General features: G+C 42.0%; 1 protein-coding gene across 2 annotated transcripts in view; it reads left to right on the top strand.

The window, feature by feature from the left end:
• The window catches only part of Fkbp15 (FKBP prolyl isomerase 15), a 58,536-nt gene that overhangs the window by 10,343 nt on the left and 31,751 nt on the right, over window positions 1-16,442 (top strand). For both annotated transcript variants that reach the window (XM_032903337.1, XM_032903345.1), the window contains exons 3-11: window positions 2,860-2,944; window positions 3,371-3,440; window positions 8,467-8,541; window positions 8,860-8,958; window positions 10,691-10,840; window positions 11,891-11,959; window positions 13,127-13,273; window positions 15,112-15,254; window positions 15,841-15,904. In XM_032903337.1, coding sequence (XP_032759228.1) covers window positions 2,860-2,944; window positions 3,371-3,440; window positions 8,467-8,541; window positions 8,860-8,958; window positions 10,691-10,840; window positions 11,891-11,959; window positions 13,127-13,273; window positions 15,112-15,254; window positions 15,841-15,904 — 902 coding nt within the window. The remainder of the gene's footprint in view (window positions 1-2,859; window positions 2,945-3,370; window positions 3,441-8,466; window positions 8,542-8,859; window positions 8,959-10,690; window positions 10,841-11,890; window positions 11,960-13,126; window positions 13,274-15,111; window positions 15,255-15,840; window positions 15,905-16,442) is intronic.

Raw genomic sequence — 16,442 nt, forward strand, 5'->3', positions numbered from 1 at the left:
ATTGGTTGTGGTATGTATACAGGCGGACGCATGCCGTGACTTAGGTGTACAGGTCAGAGGGTGACTTGTAGAAGTCAGTTGTCTTCTTCAACCATATGGGCCCAGTTTTGTTGTTGTCATTGTGGTTGTTTTCTTTTTCTTCATAAAGGTAGGTAAGTTTATTTTTTCCTGTGAAAAATTATTTTTCAAGTGAAGGAGAAACTAGAAGGTACACAGGAATAAATAAACAGATTTTTACCTTTAAAGATATAGTAGGTTGAAGAAAGCCTTTTTTTTTAATGAAGAGATTAAAAAGGACTCAAGATAAATTCACTAATGAATAATGAAGATAAGAAAAATATCTAATCAGCCCCTGAACAAGGAGACTGTTAAGAAAACTTTGCTCAAAAAATTTTTTTTCAAAACTACACATTAAAAGATTTCCTCTTGAGTGCTAAGTTCAAGAATGAGAATAATGTTGACTCTAGAGAAGGGGGAATCCTGAACCAACCCTGTGGGAGGATCACAGGATGATGGCCATGCTCTGCCCGTGCCCCTGGCAATGGCAATAACAGCCTGGGGGGACTGCAGGATGCTGCCCTGGCCCTGAGGAGGATGCTCAGGGAGGAGGACTGGACTTCCCAGATAGTGACTTTCTTTTCTGGGTTTCACACTTGTCTGGGTTGTTTAATGCTAGCCTTCCCACTCCTGCTTCATCAGGAGTAAAGATTTATCATAGTACTGCCTACAACCAGAATACAGATTAAACTAAACTGCATATAGCTTATTAAACACAGTAAGGAAAACATAGACCTTACCACCTAGAAAATAAGTAATAACATGGTGGTCACTTCATTTTTATAGCTCATTCCTGTTATTTCTAAGCTAGCAGCCTGCATCTGGATGCTGGGAAATGTTCAGTTTCCACTTCCCTGTAATCAGTAAAGTTACATAAACAGCAATGAGATGGTATTCCGCCTTTCCTGTTGTCCTCTTACTCGGCGAAGATTTAGAAAGACAGTTTCCCCTTGGCATTGATGTGGAGCAGTCCCTCCTGATGGGAGGGTGTAAATTGCTGAGGTATTCCCAAAGTATGCTCTCTGGGGCAGGGGAGAGCCAAGACAATTTGCTAGTTATGCTTCTTCGCCTTAGAGTTCTGTTTTCAGGAATTTTGTCTAAGAAAAGAGTCACACACACACACAACACACACACACACACACACACACACACACACACACACACATGTGTTTTAAAGATGTTCTCCATAGTGTTATGCATAACAGTAAGAAATGAGGAGCGTTCTTAGAATCAATCGTAGTGCTTTGTGTAGCGGTCATGAGGCAGCATTTCAGGCAGTAGCCATGAGCCGCCCACCTAGGTTCGTTTGGGGGAATATAGGGAGGACTTACAAAGAGGTCAGGGAGAAGTGGAAGAGGCCAAGTGGAATCTTTATTTTGTTTTACAATACTGAAAAAGCTACTGTAGAGCTTATGTGTACAGGAAAAGGACTCAGAACAAGCACTTCACACTCAATAGTTTACTGATGTTTAATTTTGGTTGACGAGGTTCTAGGTGGTTTCTATTTTCATTGTGGTTTCATGTGTCTATCTGACTTTCTACAATGTACTTGTATTCTGAAATTGAGGGGAGGCTTCAAATAGAAAAGAGAGAAGAAGGTTTTGAAAGCAAGCTCATTGAGTTTTCCTTAATGTATTCTCATTACATTTCTATCTAGACATGCATCTAGGGAGCTTAGCACTGGGTGTGGGGGTGAACACCTGTGGTCCCACACACAGAGATGATGCAGAGCATGAGTTCCAGGCTAGGTTGGACTCATAAAGGAGACCCTATGTCCAATAGACAGACAGACAGAGAGACAGACAAAAGCCAAAACAATATCAGAATACAATTTACCCTTAATATGCTATCTTAAAACTACTGTTACCATATAGCCTTTGACAGATTTAGGTGACGAGTATGATTTAAATGTTGATACAAAAATATACCTCAAAGAGGACAAGAGTATTCTGAAGCCAAATATGAGCCACTATGGCCCTGGGAACACAGATTGAGGTCCCCCCAAATCTCATGTTGCAGTATGCTAACAGTTTGGTAAAGTTTTAAGGGAACAGAACAAAGAGAGTCACAAATCAAGGCACTTTTCACACAGTGTGATGGAGACATGAGGTTCAAACAGACTGAGGAAAATCTCTGCCGTAGGCCTCAGATGCTATCTGATGACATTCTTGGCCTTTTGGTTGGTGGAAGCTAGTGGTCTTTTAAGTCAATAGATTCCAAAAGGCTCCAGCTATTAGTCACCAGATGTTAGATTCGATATAGGAGTGGGCAAGGGAGGGCTATTAAGGGGCTGAAGACAGCCTGGGATAGGTTGCAACTGGGCTCTGACTCTGCAAAAACACTCCTGCCTTGGCCTAGTCACTGGCCTTCTAATCAGTTGATCAGCTTTGTAGGAAGCTCAGTATCAGCTATTGCTCCTTCCAGGAACTCTCGTCTCCACTATCACCCTACATTCCCTGTACCAGAGAGGGAAATAGCTTTACTCTACATACCTTAGCTGTCAGAGCACTGACAAGAGAAAAGAAAATAGAGTATGTCTCTGTTTTCTAGACTTCTGTCTAGCTAGAAAATTTGTCTGTGGTGTATGGTGTTGGGGCTAGTGTGAGCCTAGCCTCATCTACTGTCGTTTAGAGTCTGTTTCCTCACTACCTGACATGGCCATGGAGCTATCTCTGGATCCAGTGAGCTTAGTGGTAATGAAAGCATCGTTACACTAACTGTGAAGCATGAAGTGGGATTTTTGAGGCTAGTTTTGAGGTTAAAAATCAAAAAATGAGTGACCTTTGTTTCCTTCATCTTCAGGAAATCAGTCAGCACCAAAACCAGCACCAGCTACCACAGGCACGTCCTCAGTGCTGTTTGCCACTGCAGTGCATGCGTACCGCTGGTAAGTAGCTGGGAGAGAAGGCCCTCAGAGCTGGGGAGGGCATGCTGAGCAGGCTGCAGTCCTGTCCTTCTCAGAAGCATTATCCTGTCTGTCTGGGCCCTCCACAGCAGCTTCCTGAGTTTTTAGGGATTCTCTGGATAGTAGATGACTGAAGAGTAAAAACATTGGGACTGGGTATGATGGCACTCGCCTTTAATCCCAGCACTTGAGAGGCAGAGTCTGCAGGTTTCTGTGAGTCCTAGATCTGCCAGAGTTGTACCAATGAGACCCTGTCTCAAGGAAAAGAAGTTGCAGAAGAGCTTTAGACTATAAGCTGCCCACCTCTGACCTTTCCTACAGGCCAGACACCTAGCTGTTTAAGAACAGATAACTGGCCCTTCGTGGCTTACAGGGATCCTGATACTTGTCGTATTCTTGCTTCAATAGCATAAACGGTCAATATGCAAAGCAGGGCAAATTTGGAGCAGCTGTCCTGGGGAACCACACAACCAGAGAGGTGAGAAGACCCACATTGGTTTATATGACACATCCCAAGTGTCGTTAATGCTGGGGGTCTGTTTCTTATCTGTTGGATAGAGACTTATGTGTCAGAGGATGAGGGTGTCTGCTGGTGATAACTGAGTGTGGACTGTTAGGATTGAGTAAATGCCCTAGTTTGTTACTGTTATGCACTCAAACAAGTGCTGCTGTTCAGAACGCTTGTGTTAGACTTCTACTTTTGTGATGACTCTAGCGTAAGAGCTGGAAAGCTTTAAACTGTTGGGTAGCTAATGATCATTCCATTCTCTGAGTGCATTCCATCTTTTTGCCTATGTTAAAGACCAATATTTATCCTTTGCAGTCTGAAAATAAGGCTGAGCAGTTGGTCACTGTATTAGGGTGAAGTATAGTGGATGTCACTAAATGCCCCCAAGCCTGACTTCCTTGAGTTGGTACATCCAGTTCAAAACCACTCCAGAATTTTGAGTTAGAGATTATTGAACTAGACAGAAGAAATTCTAGTATTTTGAGGCCCAGAGAACACAGGCTTCCTGTGCTCTGCCATTCTCAGCACAAAGCTAAGATTAGTTGCCCATGGTGACTGATGCGATGGCCAATACTCTAAGTCAAGTCAGTGGAACTTCAGTATTACCCATGAATATCAGTCCTAAGCCCTCAAAGCCATTAGCTTTCCACCCTCCTCCCACCCTCGCCTCGCTCTTTGCCCACTCAGGTTATTTTGAACAGATCTCCAATATACAGTTTCAGCAGAAAATGCTTTAGTATATAATTCTAAGAGATGAAATACTTAAAAAGAAAATTATCTCGCCATTATCAAAAGTAAACAGAGTGTCATAGTCACTGCCAGGACGTGTTCAGATTTCTTTTTTCCCCTCTATTGTTTTTCTTCTTATCCTTCTATTTGAATCAGTATCTAGTGAGGTTATCCATTATAGTTGGTTCCTGTGTCCCTTCGATCTTTCATCCTCCCATCAGGAAGCAAATGATGTCTCTTGTAGTAGATACTGATGACTGTTATCTGGAACTCTAGTTTTGAGACTCCACTATGCTTGACTGACAGAAGGAGGTGGTAGGTTGGTGAAGCAATTATAAGGAAGCCGATAAGAGGCTAGAGGTATAGCATAGTGGTTAAGAGCACCAGCTGCTCTTCCAGAGGACCTGGGATTGGTTCCCAGCACCCACATATTGGCTCATAACTATCTGTAATCCCAATTCAGGGGACCTGATGCCCCCTTCTGGCTTGTGTAGGTACTACATGCATGTAATGCACAGACATAAATGCAGGTGAAACACCTGTACACAAAAAATAAATTGTGGGGGGCTGAAGAGATAGATGGCTCCACAGTTAAGAGCCCAACTGCCTTCTCAGAGGACCCAGATTTAATTCCCAGCACCCACATCACTGTTCCCAGCCATCTTTAACTCTAGTTTTAGGGGATCCAATGCTCTCTTCTAGCCTCAACAGGCACAAGGCACAGACTTGGTATGCAGACGGAACACTCATTCACATTAAATAAAGAGTAGAAGCTGATGGCTGGGCGGTGACATTTAATCCCGGGATTTGAGAGGCAGAGGCAGGAGGGCCTATGTGGTCTCTAGGACCAGACTGGTTTACATACTATGTAGTGAGACCCTGTCTTAAAAAAGAAAGAAACAGAAAAATTGCAACAATTATATTGTAAAGTTATTTGGAAAAGCAAAACAGGACAAAACAAAACAAAAAATCTCACTGGAGAGTTGCAGAAATGATGAAGGGAAAATAAACTAAAATCTTAGAGAAAATACTAACGATGAGATGTCTTTTTGTGTCTTGAGCATATTGCTGACTTTAGGTGTAGTCTAGGCAACAGGTATGACACAAACAGAGACTGCTTGAGAAAAGAGAAACTGACAGATCTGGAGATCTTGCAGCTCAACACTGGTATTCCCTTTGTGACATTTGTTGAATTCAGGGGTGGTATAGAAGTCCAGGCACTATTCCAGAGTCAGAACAATTTCTGCAGCTTTGTGGTGCATGGGAGAGACACTTCTATAGCAAGACTACCTGCGACGGGTAGCAACTCCCTTCCTTTCCTTATATTTACTAGATTTCCAATGTCATGGGAAAGTATGTAAAGAATTCAGCTAAAAATCCCCGTTGAGTAAAATTTTAAGAACCTAGGAGTTAGAGACTTTCTAGGCTTCCAGCCAAAAGCTTGGAAAGGTTCTGCATGAGTAAGAATTAGAACAACTCAGAGGTAGACTGATTCTTTAAAAAATTAAAATTTGTTCCTTTTATTTAAGTGTATGAATATTTTGCCTGCATTGTTTTTCTATGCACTGAGTGTACAGTGCCCATGTGAGAAGGGGCATTGGATCTCTCTGGAGCTGGAGTTAGAGTTGCGGTGAGCCTCATGTGAGTACTAGGAATCAAGCCTGGGTCCTTTGTAAGAGCAACAAGAGTGCTTAGCCGCTGAGCCAGCTCTCTAGCCCTGGTAAACTGATTCTTTTTTTTTTTTTTTTTTTTTTTTTCGAGCTGGGGACCAAACCCAGGGCCTTGCGCTTGCTAGGCAAGCGCTCTACCACTGAGCTAAATCCCAACCCCTAGGTAAACTGATTCTTAATAAAGTCTAATCCTCTTACAACTAGTTCCGTCTACAGTGGAACTAGGGTGATCAATCCTTCATTTTGAAAAATAAAATAAATATTTCACATAAAATCACACAGCAGCCCTTATATCCCTATGTTTCAAGGACAAATTTCATCTTTTAAGAGTATTTATTTTTACTTTTATGTATTTATGTTTGCATGTGGGAATGTGCTATGAATGCAGGTTCCTGAGGAGGCCAGAGGTATCTGCTCCCTCGGATTAGGCTTACACATGGCTTTGCGTCTCCTCTCATGGACATGGAGAATTGAACTCAGGTCCTCTGGAAGAGCAGCTAGTGCTCTTAACTGTTGAACCAGCATGTCTCCTAGAGGGTAAATTTTAATTATTTGGATGTCTGTGTTTGTTTAATCCATATATAGTACACACGGTTATCCCTAAGTCTCTGGGAGATTGGTTCCAGGGTCCTTTCCTATGTATAGATAAGAAAATCTGTGATATATACTAATGATATATGTGATATAAATAATATTCCTTATGTAAAGTGGAGAGGGCTGTACTTGTACATCCTTCCATATACTTTAAATCATCTCTAGGTTATTGTGCCATCTAATAGAGTGTAGATGCTACATAAACAGTTGCTGTTTTATTTAAGGAATATAAGAAAAATGTTTAAATGTATAGAACTAGAATCTATGGAGGATAATTGTAACATATTTTTTATATATACAATTTTGTAGTTTAACATTTTAAGTACACAGTTTAGTGGTATTTTATTTCTTTTTTTTAAATGTTTTTTTTTTAAAGATTTATTCATTTATTATCTATAAGTACTCTGTAGCTGTCTTCAGACACACCAGAAGAGGGCATCGGATCTCTTTACAGATGGTTGTGAGCCACCATGTGGATGCTGGGAATTGAACTCAGGACCTTTGGAAGAGTAGTCAGGTGCTCTTAACCGCTGAGCCATCTCTCCAGCCCGGTATTTTATTTCTTAATTAATTTACTTTGTATTTATTTATTTTATGTATGTGGGTGGTTTGCTTACATGTATGTCTGTGTACTACTTGTGTGCCTGGTGCCAAAAGAGGCCAGAAGAGGGTGTTGGATTCCTTGGGACTGGAGTTACTGGTAGTTATGAGTCACCATGTGGGTGCTATGAATCGGACTCAGGACCTCTGGAACAACAACCGTGTTCTCCACTGCTGAGCTGTCTCCACAGCCCCAGTCCAGTGGCTTCAATGGCATCCAGTACTAAGTACTCACCACCGCTGTTCTAGTTCTTCCGAATCTCAAACAAACTGTTAAGTGGTAAACCTTATCTCCCCTCTGCTACTCCTTTGCATCCTCTAATATGCTACTGCTGTGAATTTAACTGTCTTAGATACCTCATGTAAGTGGAATCGAGTGGTCTTTATCTTTTTGTGATTGGCTTGCTCAGTATCCTTGAAGTTCATTTATGTTTTTTCTTACTCAAGACCTTACTAAGTACATGCTCCAGCCCTGTGCTATACAAGAAAAATATCTGTAAGAAATAATCCACTGCCAGTAGATTGTTACTACGGGATACTCTGAAGGAAGCTCGTTAGGTAGAAGGAGGTATATATGTCCATGTCCTCCTCAAGGCCTGGAGAAAGTTCTCAGATGTGTTATCCATAACACATGTGGTTTCACACTGTACACAACTTGAATAGCTATAACTAGGAGAGTGGGTAAATAGGCTGTGGCATGTTCACATAGAGTAGTAGTAACTGACAATATCGAATCAAGTACCAAAAAACAAGTAACAAGTAAGTAAAAGAAGCAGGACAAAAATCAAGATCTGTAGGCTGTTTGCACTAATTTAACAATAGAAAAATGGATCTGTGACTGAGTCAGAGTAATAGTTCTCTGTGGTAGGGATGTAGATAATCGGGGGCAAAAGGAACTATCTGGGATGTAGGAAACACTGGCTTTTTCTCAGTCTGCCTGGTAACCACATGAGCACATATACATGTGACAAGTCACTGAGCTGTACACATATGACTTGTATGATTTCCCCCTCAAATTTAAAAGATTTTTGTTGTTGTTGATTGGTTGGTGTTTGTTTTTGAGATGGTGTTTCAAAACTCATGGCAGTTGTCCTGCCTCAGCCTCCCAAGTGCTAGGGTTACAGACTTCCACCACCAGATCTGACCTGCGTATTCTGTAAAGCATCTGTTACCGTCTCTTAGTTGCCCTGCATATGAATGGAAATGCCAACAAAATAAAGCTATTGCTGGTCATGGTTAAAGAGTGAGGCCAGAATGCAAAGAGGTGAAAGGGGCAGTAGAAATTCCAGTTGGGTCTGAGCAGGCTTGGATTACAGCTGTAGGAAGCATGACCTCATGTCTTACTGCTGAGTCCGTGTTACCTTTTAACATCTGTTTTCTCTTTCTACCCGTTGTGAGTACAGTATAGGATTCTTCTCTACATCAGTCAGCAGCAGCCAGTGACTGTTGCTACAATTCATCTGAACTTTGAGCTAATGGTAAGAGTCCTCTTCAAACTGGAATCACTAGCCCCTTCAGGGTTGTGGGAGACATGGGCCTGAACATTGATGATAGAAAAAGATCCTCTGCTCAGGCCTGAATGTTAGTAAGCAGCCTTCCAGAAAGGTCTCCTGGCTCCTTCTGGGAACGTGTAGGGTAGAGGTAGGGATGGGGTGGGCTAAGGCAGAGGAGAAGGGCTCCTGCTAGCTACCTCTCTGAGTCCACTGGATCAGTTCTCCTCTGTGAGCTGAGGCAGTCAGATGTACTTGCAGGCTGCTCTACCCGAATGATCCAAACTTCCCGTTTTCTTTTCCCAGGTTCGGCCCAATAACTACAGCACCTTTTATGATGACCAGAGACAAAACTGGTCTATCATGTTTGAGTCAGAGAAGGCCGCTGTGGCATTCAATAAACAGGTGACGTCTTCTTACTCTTTCCTGTGCAAAGCCAGAGCACTTGTTTGGACTCTTCCTTATTTTAGTTATGGCAAAAGCACAACTGCTCTGTGTTACTAATGGCAAGGTAAAGAACACACTAAGCTTGCTGTGTTTCAGGAAAAGAATAGATCTTACTGAGATTGCCTGAGGAATGTCTAAAGGGAAAAATAGGGAAGCATAAGCTTATTCAGTTGAACACCTTTTATGCTGGGGCCCAATGGTTAAAATACTTGTTGCAGCTGGGCTGGTGGCGCATGCCTTTAATTTCAGCACTCGGGAGGCAGAGGCAGTTAGATTTCTGTGAGTTTGAGGCCAGCCTGGTCTACAAATAGAGTTCTAGGACAGCTAGGGCTGTTACACAGAGAAACCCTGTCTCAAAAAAAAAAAAAAAAAAAAAAAAAAAAAAAAAAAAAAAGACTAACAGAATCAGGGAGTGCTGGGTTTAGCCAGAGATCCACTTCAGAAAAAACAGCAATCCAGGAAGTCACCTGACTTTAACCTCTGACCTCCAGACACATGTAGCCACATACCCATGTGCCCACACATGTGAACACACCACACATGTACATACCCATACTAAAATCCCCACTGTTTTTTTGCTACACACTTTTCATAAAGACACATGAAACTTGTAAAAGTTGCATTTCAAAAGACTGTAATTTTATGAACTCGTTATAGAAAATGTAGAGACAACATTAAAAACTCATGTAAGGGCCAGCTGGTAAAGCGCTTGCCATGTAAACATGAGGGCTCCAGTTTGATCCCTGCAACCGTGTGGAACAGGGAGCCAAGAGTGGTGGTGCAACCTCAGCCCGGGGTAGGCAAACACGGAAGCCCTAGGTCCAGCAGGCAGCCAGCAGAGCTTATTTGGCAAGTGAGAGACACTTTCTCAACATTCAAAGACAGTGCCTGAGGACCAACACGCCTGAGGACCAACACTGGAGTCTGTCCTTTAGCCTTCACACACATATGCACACAGGCAAATGGACCTGAGCACACATGCGCGCCTCACAGACATAACCCACATACATACACACACAATCATAACTTTACTACCCAGAGTAACACATATTAGTACATTAAATTGCTTTTTAAAAACTGTGTTATCAGGAGTAAGTATGCGTATGTATGTAAGTAAGTAAGTATGAAGGAATCTTCAAGAGTTCTATGTATTATGTTTTTTATCCTTCCACCTCATGAAAATTATGTAGAAGCTTGTAACGTGGATGTTGTCTGCTATGGCTTGAATGTGCCTTTCCCTCTAGAGGTCACATTACTGAAACTGACTACTAAGGTCTTTGGGAGGCGATCCTGAGGTCAGATACTTACTGTTAATACTTAAGTTATTTCCTAGCCGTATTGCCAAGCACTCTGTATTGGCCCGTTTAATTTTCATAGCCACCTTGTAAGATTTGCAAAGCTCTTTTCTTCATTTTTGCAAGTGGGAACGGGTAGGTATATGGAGATTAAGTTATTAGCTAAAGGTCAGACTTAAGAAGTGGCAATACCTGGATCTGTACCCAGACATTGTGACTCCAGTGCTGACTTGCTGGGCACCCTGATGCCTGGCCAGATTACTGACTTGGGAATGGTTAGAAATACCTTGTAATCTTTGTTAGTGGGTGCAGCTGTTTGAGAAAGAATATTAGCAGTGGTGGGATGGCTGTGAAGCTTAAACCAAGCTCATGGTGCTCTGACCTTGATCTCGCAGGTGTGTGTGGCCAAGTGCAATAGCATTTCTTCCTTGGATGCAGTGCTGTGTCAGGACCTGGTTGCAGCAGAGGGTCCTGCTGTGGAAACTGGAGATTCTTTAGAAGTAGCCTATACGGGCTGGCTCCTTCAGAACCATGTGCTGGGCCAGGTAAAAGAGCATGCTCTGCAAGTTCTTTCTATGTATGTGACATGCAGCCGTCCGTGTACACATGGGAAGTGAACTGTGGCTGCTGGCCAGTAGAAACGTTTAGGGAGGCTGAATTAGTCTCCACAACTGCTTTTGGGGCACGCTCGTGAAATGCTGCTGTGCAAATGTGCTCAGTGCCTCCACACCCTGTCTCCTATTTAGGGAGAAACAGTCTCCCAAGATAATTCATGTGTATGTCTTGTCCTCACTGCCAGTTTTAAATGTGAGTATATCTTTAAGAAGGAGGTCTTATTTTAAACCTTCTCTTTTTTTGTTCTTTCCCTTTTTTTTTTTTTTGAGATAGGAGCTCAATATATAGCCTTGGATGGCCTGGAACTTGCTATGTAGACCAGAGTGCTGGGATTGAATGATGTCTAGTTATCATTTTCTTTTTAACAGGCACTATAAATATATTGCAATTGTTATGTTTTTAATAAATACTGTTAAGTTCTTGAGAGCAATATGATAGATAGAAAGAACGGAATAACTTAAAAAGTGTGAGTGTGTGGGGCTTGGTGTCACATGGGAGGCAGGTGCAGGCAGGTCTCTGAGTTTTGGGCCAGTCAGGGCTACATAGTGAAACCCTGTATCAAAAAACAGAGAGTCAGGGATTAAGTCCCGGTTTGACCTTGATCAACTCTCCAAGCTCTTATTTTTCCCATTCATGCATGGAAGTTAGTCGGCCTTGACCTGCTTTCTTGGAAGGACTGTTTTAGTACCAAATGAGTACATTTACTGAAAATATTTTATAGATGGAAAAGTGCTTCAATTAATGGTGCCAGGAGTGGGTTTGCCCCCAGTTTGGCAAATTATTGTTCCCAGGGTATTCGTTCATTGTGCTAAGCTTCACGTATGTTATAGTCCTATCTCCTCAGCTTCTTCAGCAGCTATGTGCCCTGACACCTGTTGTTTCCTGTGTGGGAAGCACTGACCCTTTGTTGATTATCATCGTGGTGATTATTGTTTGTGAAACTGGCTGAATTTTTTTTTTTTTACTTTATCAAATGGCAGGTTTTTGATTCTACTGCTAACAAAGATAAGCCGCTTCGCCTGAAATTAGGATCAGGAAAAGTTGTCAAGGTAAAAAGGCCTGTTTTGGAATTTAGTTTAAATGTTGAGACATCTCTAGTCTGTTCTTATCTAGAGTCTGGAAATGCTTGGTTGAACAGTAGGAAGGAAAACGGTGTTTTACACAGTCGGCATTTGGGAGAGTTTACCTGTGAGAAGCTAGACTGAAGAGGGATGTATTTGTTTTCTTCAGCCCCACCCTTTCATCCTGTGGCTCTGGAGACATTATCCCATTGTTCCCAGAGCCTCATGGAGAGGGGCACTGTTTCTTTAGCAGCCACCATATGCTTGGTCCTCACCTATTTGATCTGATGTAGCACGAGGGGCACTATTCTGGGATTCAAGCTGTGAATTTTGCTTGATCAAGAGCACTTTACATATATGCAGTGTCATGTGTTGGGCATGTTAGGGCTTTTCACTGTGTCCATTCATCCATATGCACATTTTTTTTCCCACTTATTGCCTATGGCAGTTTCACCCAAATTTTCTGGAGACTTTTCTGTTAAATAATTAAGGCAGGCCCCTCACAGTTAGGCAGGTCTCATGCTCAGCCTTAACTTAATACCTACTGACCGTGTGCTCTCAGGACCGGGAGCTTGCTTTCTCACTTAAGTGAGTGAGGGTAATGCTAACAATCATGAGGTTAAACAAGCAGGCAGAATACCTACCCACAGGGCCTGAGAAATTGTCATTAATATGTGATAGAGTCCATTCTCTCTCAGTACTATACGGCTGTTCTCTCTCATCATTTAAGTGTCTTACCCAACTCCAGATATGCCAGCTTTTATCCTTTCTTTTTCATTTGGGGTGTGTGTGTGCGTGTGTGTGTGTGTGTGTGTGTGTGTGTGTGTGTGTGTGTGTGTGCGTGCGTGCGTGCGTGCGTGCGCACGTGCACGTGTGTATGTGTATCACAGTGTATATGTAGCAGTTAGAGGACAACTTTTAGGAGTGAGTTTTCTCCTCCCACCATGTAGGTTCTGGGAATCAAACTTAAGTCATCAGGTTTGGTGGCAAGTAAGGTGGCCCTAACCCTGTGAGCCATCTCACTGGCTCAATAGGACAGTTTTTATGTAGTTTTATTTTCTAGAGTACGTGTGTGTTGTATGTGAGTTTATGTGTTTGTGTGCATGTTCATGTGCTTTTGTCTGATGAGCTTTTTCCCACTTCTAATATCTGTAGGGTTTAGAGGACGGGCTTCTGGGCATGAAGAAAGGAGGAAAGCGATTGATTATCACTCCTTCAGCCTGTGCTGCTGCCTCTGAAGGAGTGATAGGCTGGACTCAGCCAACAGACTCCATCCTGGTGTTTGAAGTAGAAGTTAGGCGGGTAAGTGAAACCGGCCTGTGTTCTTATAAATTAGAGTCTGAAGCTATAGATAGCTTTTAAAATAGAAATGGTAGGGTAGGACAAAGGTTGGGAAAGTTCTTGCCTTCAGGCATGAGGTCTGAGTCCAGTCCCCAGAACATACATAAACATGCTGCATGGTGATGCGGGTTTATAATGACCACATATGTTTGTATACATAGTCACACACACACACACACACACACACACACACACACTATCTCTCTCTCATGCATTCATAGGAATTTCTGAAAGCTTTAGAAGAAACTATGAGTGCTTTGAGAATGGCATTAGAGTTTAGCATCTTGTCTTTTTTTTAATGTATATAATCTCGTCAGTAAGGTGTGGTGGGGCATGTTTAATCCAAGCAGTTGGGAGACAGAAGCAATCAACTCTTTTTTTTTTTTTTTTCCGGAGCTGGGGACCGAACCCAGGGCCTTGTGCTTGCTAGGCAAGTGCTGTACCGCTGAGCTAAATCCCCAACCCCAGCAATCAACTCTTAATGAGTTTATGGCCAACTTGGTTTACTGATGAGCTTCAGGTCAGCCAGGGTCACATGGAGAGAGCCTGTCTTTGGATATGTGTAATTTCTATACTAAATAGCAACGGTTTTTGGTTAGTTTATAATATTCCTCCCAAATGACCCTGATATTATTGGGTTGAAATTAGGTGCTGGTGACTCTAAACTACAAAATGCCGTACAAATAATGAATGTTATGGCTATCTCTGTGTAGTAGTTATGCTTGCCACAGCAGAGAGATAGCCCTCCTAACAGGAGACCCTTTTCTCTGTTGGGTCATCTAATCTTACAGTGACATGTCCCCAGATGCTTTCTTTTAAAGACATATAGATTCTCTTACGTTTTCTTTGAGCTTGAGGAAACCATGGGTAATGGGAGACAGCAAGCAATGTTGAAACTATTAATACTGAGACATTTTAATATTGTTTAATATTGTAAACATAAGTAAAGTCTTCTACTTTACCAGTAATCAAGAAAGTAGAGCCAGGTATAATAGTGCATGCCTCTAATTCCGGCATTTGAAAGGTAGAGGCAGGCAGATCTCTATTAGTTTGAGGCCAACCTGGTATACATAATGAGTTCCAGGACAGCCAAAGTTACATAGTGAGACCCTGTCTCAAAGAGAAAGAGAGAGAGAGAGAGAGAGAGAGAGAGAGAGAGAGAGAGAGAGAGAGAGAGAGAGAGAGAGGGGAAGGAAGGAAGGAAGGAAGGAAGGAAGGAAGGAAGAAATTAGAGAAAGCATACATGAGAGAAAAAGACTGATAGGGAAGCAATGAAGGAGAATGGAGTATGTGTGAGAGATGAGGAAGAGAGTACTAAAATATACTTTGTGCAAAAATCTAGACGTAGAGCTAGTCACTGAATTAAGGCATTCTTTGTGATAGCAGTACGCCATCTAGCTGTGAGAAATAGGTTTTTATAAGAACATACATGCTTATGATTTCTGTTCAAGAATCCTTTGGAGTCTTTACCTTGTAGACCATAGCAGGAATGAGCATGACCTTGAGGTTAGACATGCTCTTCGGTAGCTGAAAACAATAAAGATATTTAGTGACGTGGAAATACATTAATGTATAAGCAAGTAAGCAGCTACAAAGCTCTGGCCCCATTTGTAAAAGCACACATGCTCTCATTCATACACACGGATGATGTAATGGTAGCTGAGTCACAGCTAACTGCTTTTGTTTTTTCTGTAGCATGTTTTCATTTTGCCTATACTGAATAGGCAATAGCTTTTATGCTAAAGAATAAATAAAAGAGAGTATGGAAGGGTGAGTGTGTATACTCTGTTCCACTGTAGGTCAAGTTTGCCAGAGATTCTGGCTCTGAATGCCACAGTGTGAGCTCCCGGGATTCTGCAGCCCCCTCCCCCATCCCTGCTGCTGACAGCCTCTCAGCTGATCCTGTTGTGACACCACCCCTACCACTGCCTCTCAAACCCGGGTAAGGCTGTGGCAAGTTCTGGGATTCTTCAACGTGGTTCCTGAGATGTAGTTTAAAATTGCAATCAATTTTAAGTAATTGAAAAGAACAAAGAGCAGGATCAGGAAAATGATGTATTTTGACAATAATTCATTTGACAATGGATTAATGGCTGTCGAAGTGGTGATAAGAATACCTACAATCCTTTCTTCCTTCCTTTCTTCCATCCTTCCTTCCCTCCCTCCTTCCTTTCTTTCTTTCTTCATTTTTCCTTTCTTCTTTTCTTTTTTCCTTCCATTCATCCTATGTTTTTCATTAATTCCTTAAAAAAAAAAAAAAAGAATACCTACAAAATTCTGAGCAAAGGACAAAGGGCAAAGGGCATGAACACAGAATGCAGGACCATGGGAAAGTGGAGTGAATTTGAATGAGAAAGTTTGTTCGGTTCAGCCTTGGTGGCTTTCAAGGACTGTACAAATAAAGAGGAGCTAAAATTCTGTTTTAGCTACTCAGTTGACTATTTCACCAACAGTGTTTCAAAGCCAGTTTAATTTGGGTTTGCCATTATAGGTTTTGTATTATCTCAGGATGTTTTATTTGATTTCAGGGATCCGGCTCTTTGTTCCAAATCCAGCTCTGTCAGTGAACCGCTTACTGTAAGTACAATAAGTGTGATTCTGTCCCCCAGCCCTGCAGTGCCTGTTTCATGTGCCTCGCATGTAGTTGAGAGCCGCTGACTTAGAGTAGACACTAACTATTACTTTATTTATTTTGTCCTACTTAGACATCAGTCAGTAGAAGTTAGCCTGGACTTTTACATCCGTAGATCTGAGTTAAAGCAGATGGCCATGAGAAAATGATCTAACTTTTCAAATCCTCAGTTTCTCATTGGTACAGTGGAAATAATTTTCACAGCCTCCAGTCAGTTCGCAAAGCCCTGAGTGCAGAGACTGTGAAAAGCTGTTTTTAATGAGTGATAGCTGTGATATTGCTATGAGAGTGGTATGAAGCTGGGCTGAGCCCTCAGGTAAAGCTCACTTCATCCTCAAGTTGCCATTTATTCCAAGAGGAATGCATTAGAGGTTAATCTTTCTCTGTTGCTTATTCTGTGTGACCATGAAAAATTTACTCTGTAAACATAGGTTTATTTCTTCATCTATAAATTGACATAAGGAAATGAACACTAAGTTTTCAGTATTGTATCTGGCA

Source organism: Rattus rattus, chromosome 1 (assembly GCF_011064425.1).
Source record: "Rattus rattus isolate New Zealand chromosome 1, Rrattus_CSIRO_v1, whole genome shotgun sequence".
NCBI classification, from domain to species: domain Eukaryota; kingdom Metazoa; phylum Chordata; class Mammalia; order Rodentia; family Muridae; genus Rattus; species Rattus rattus.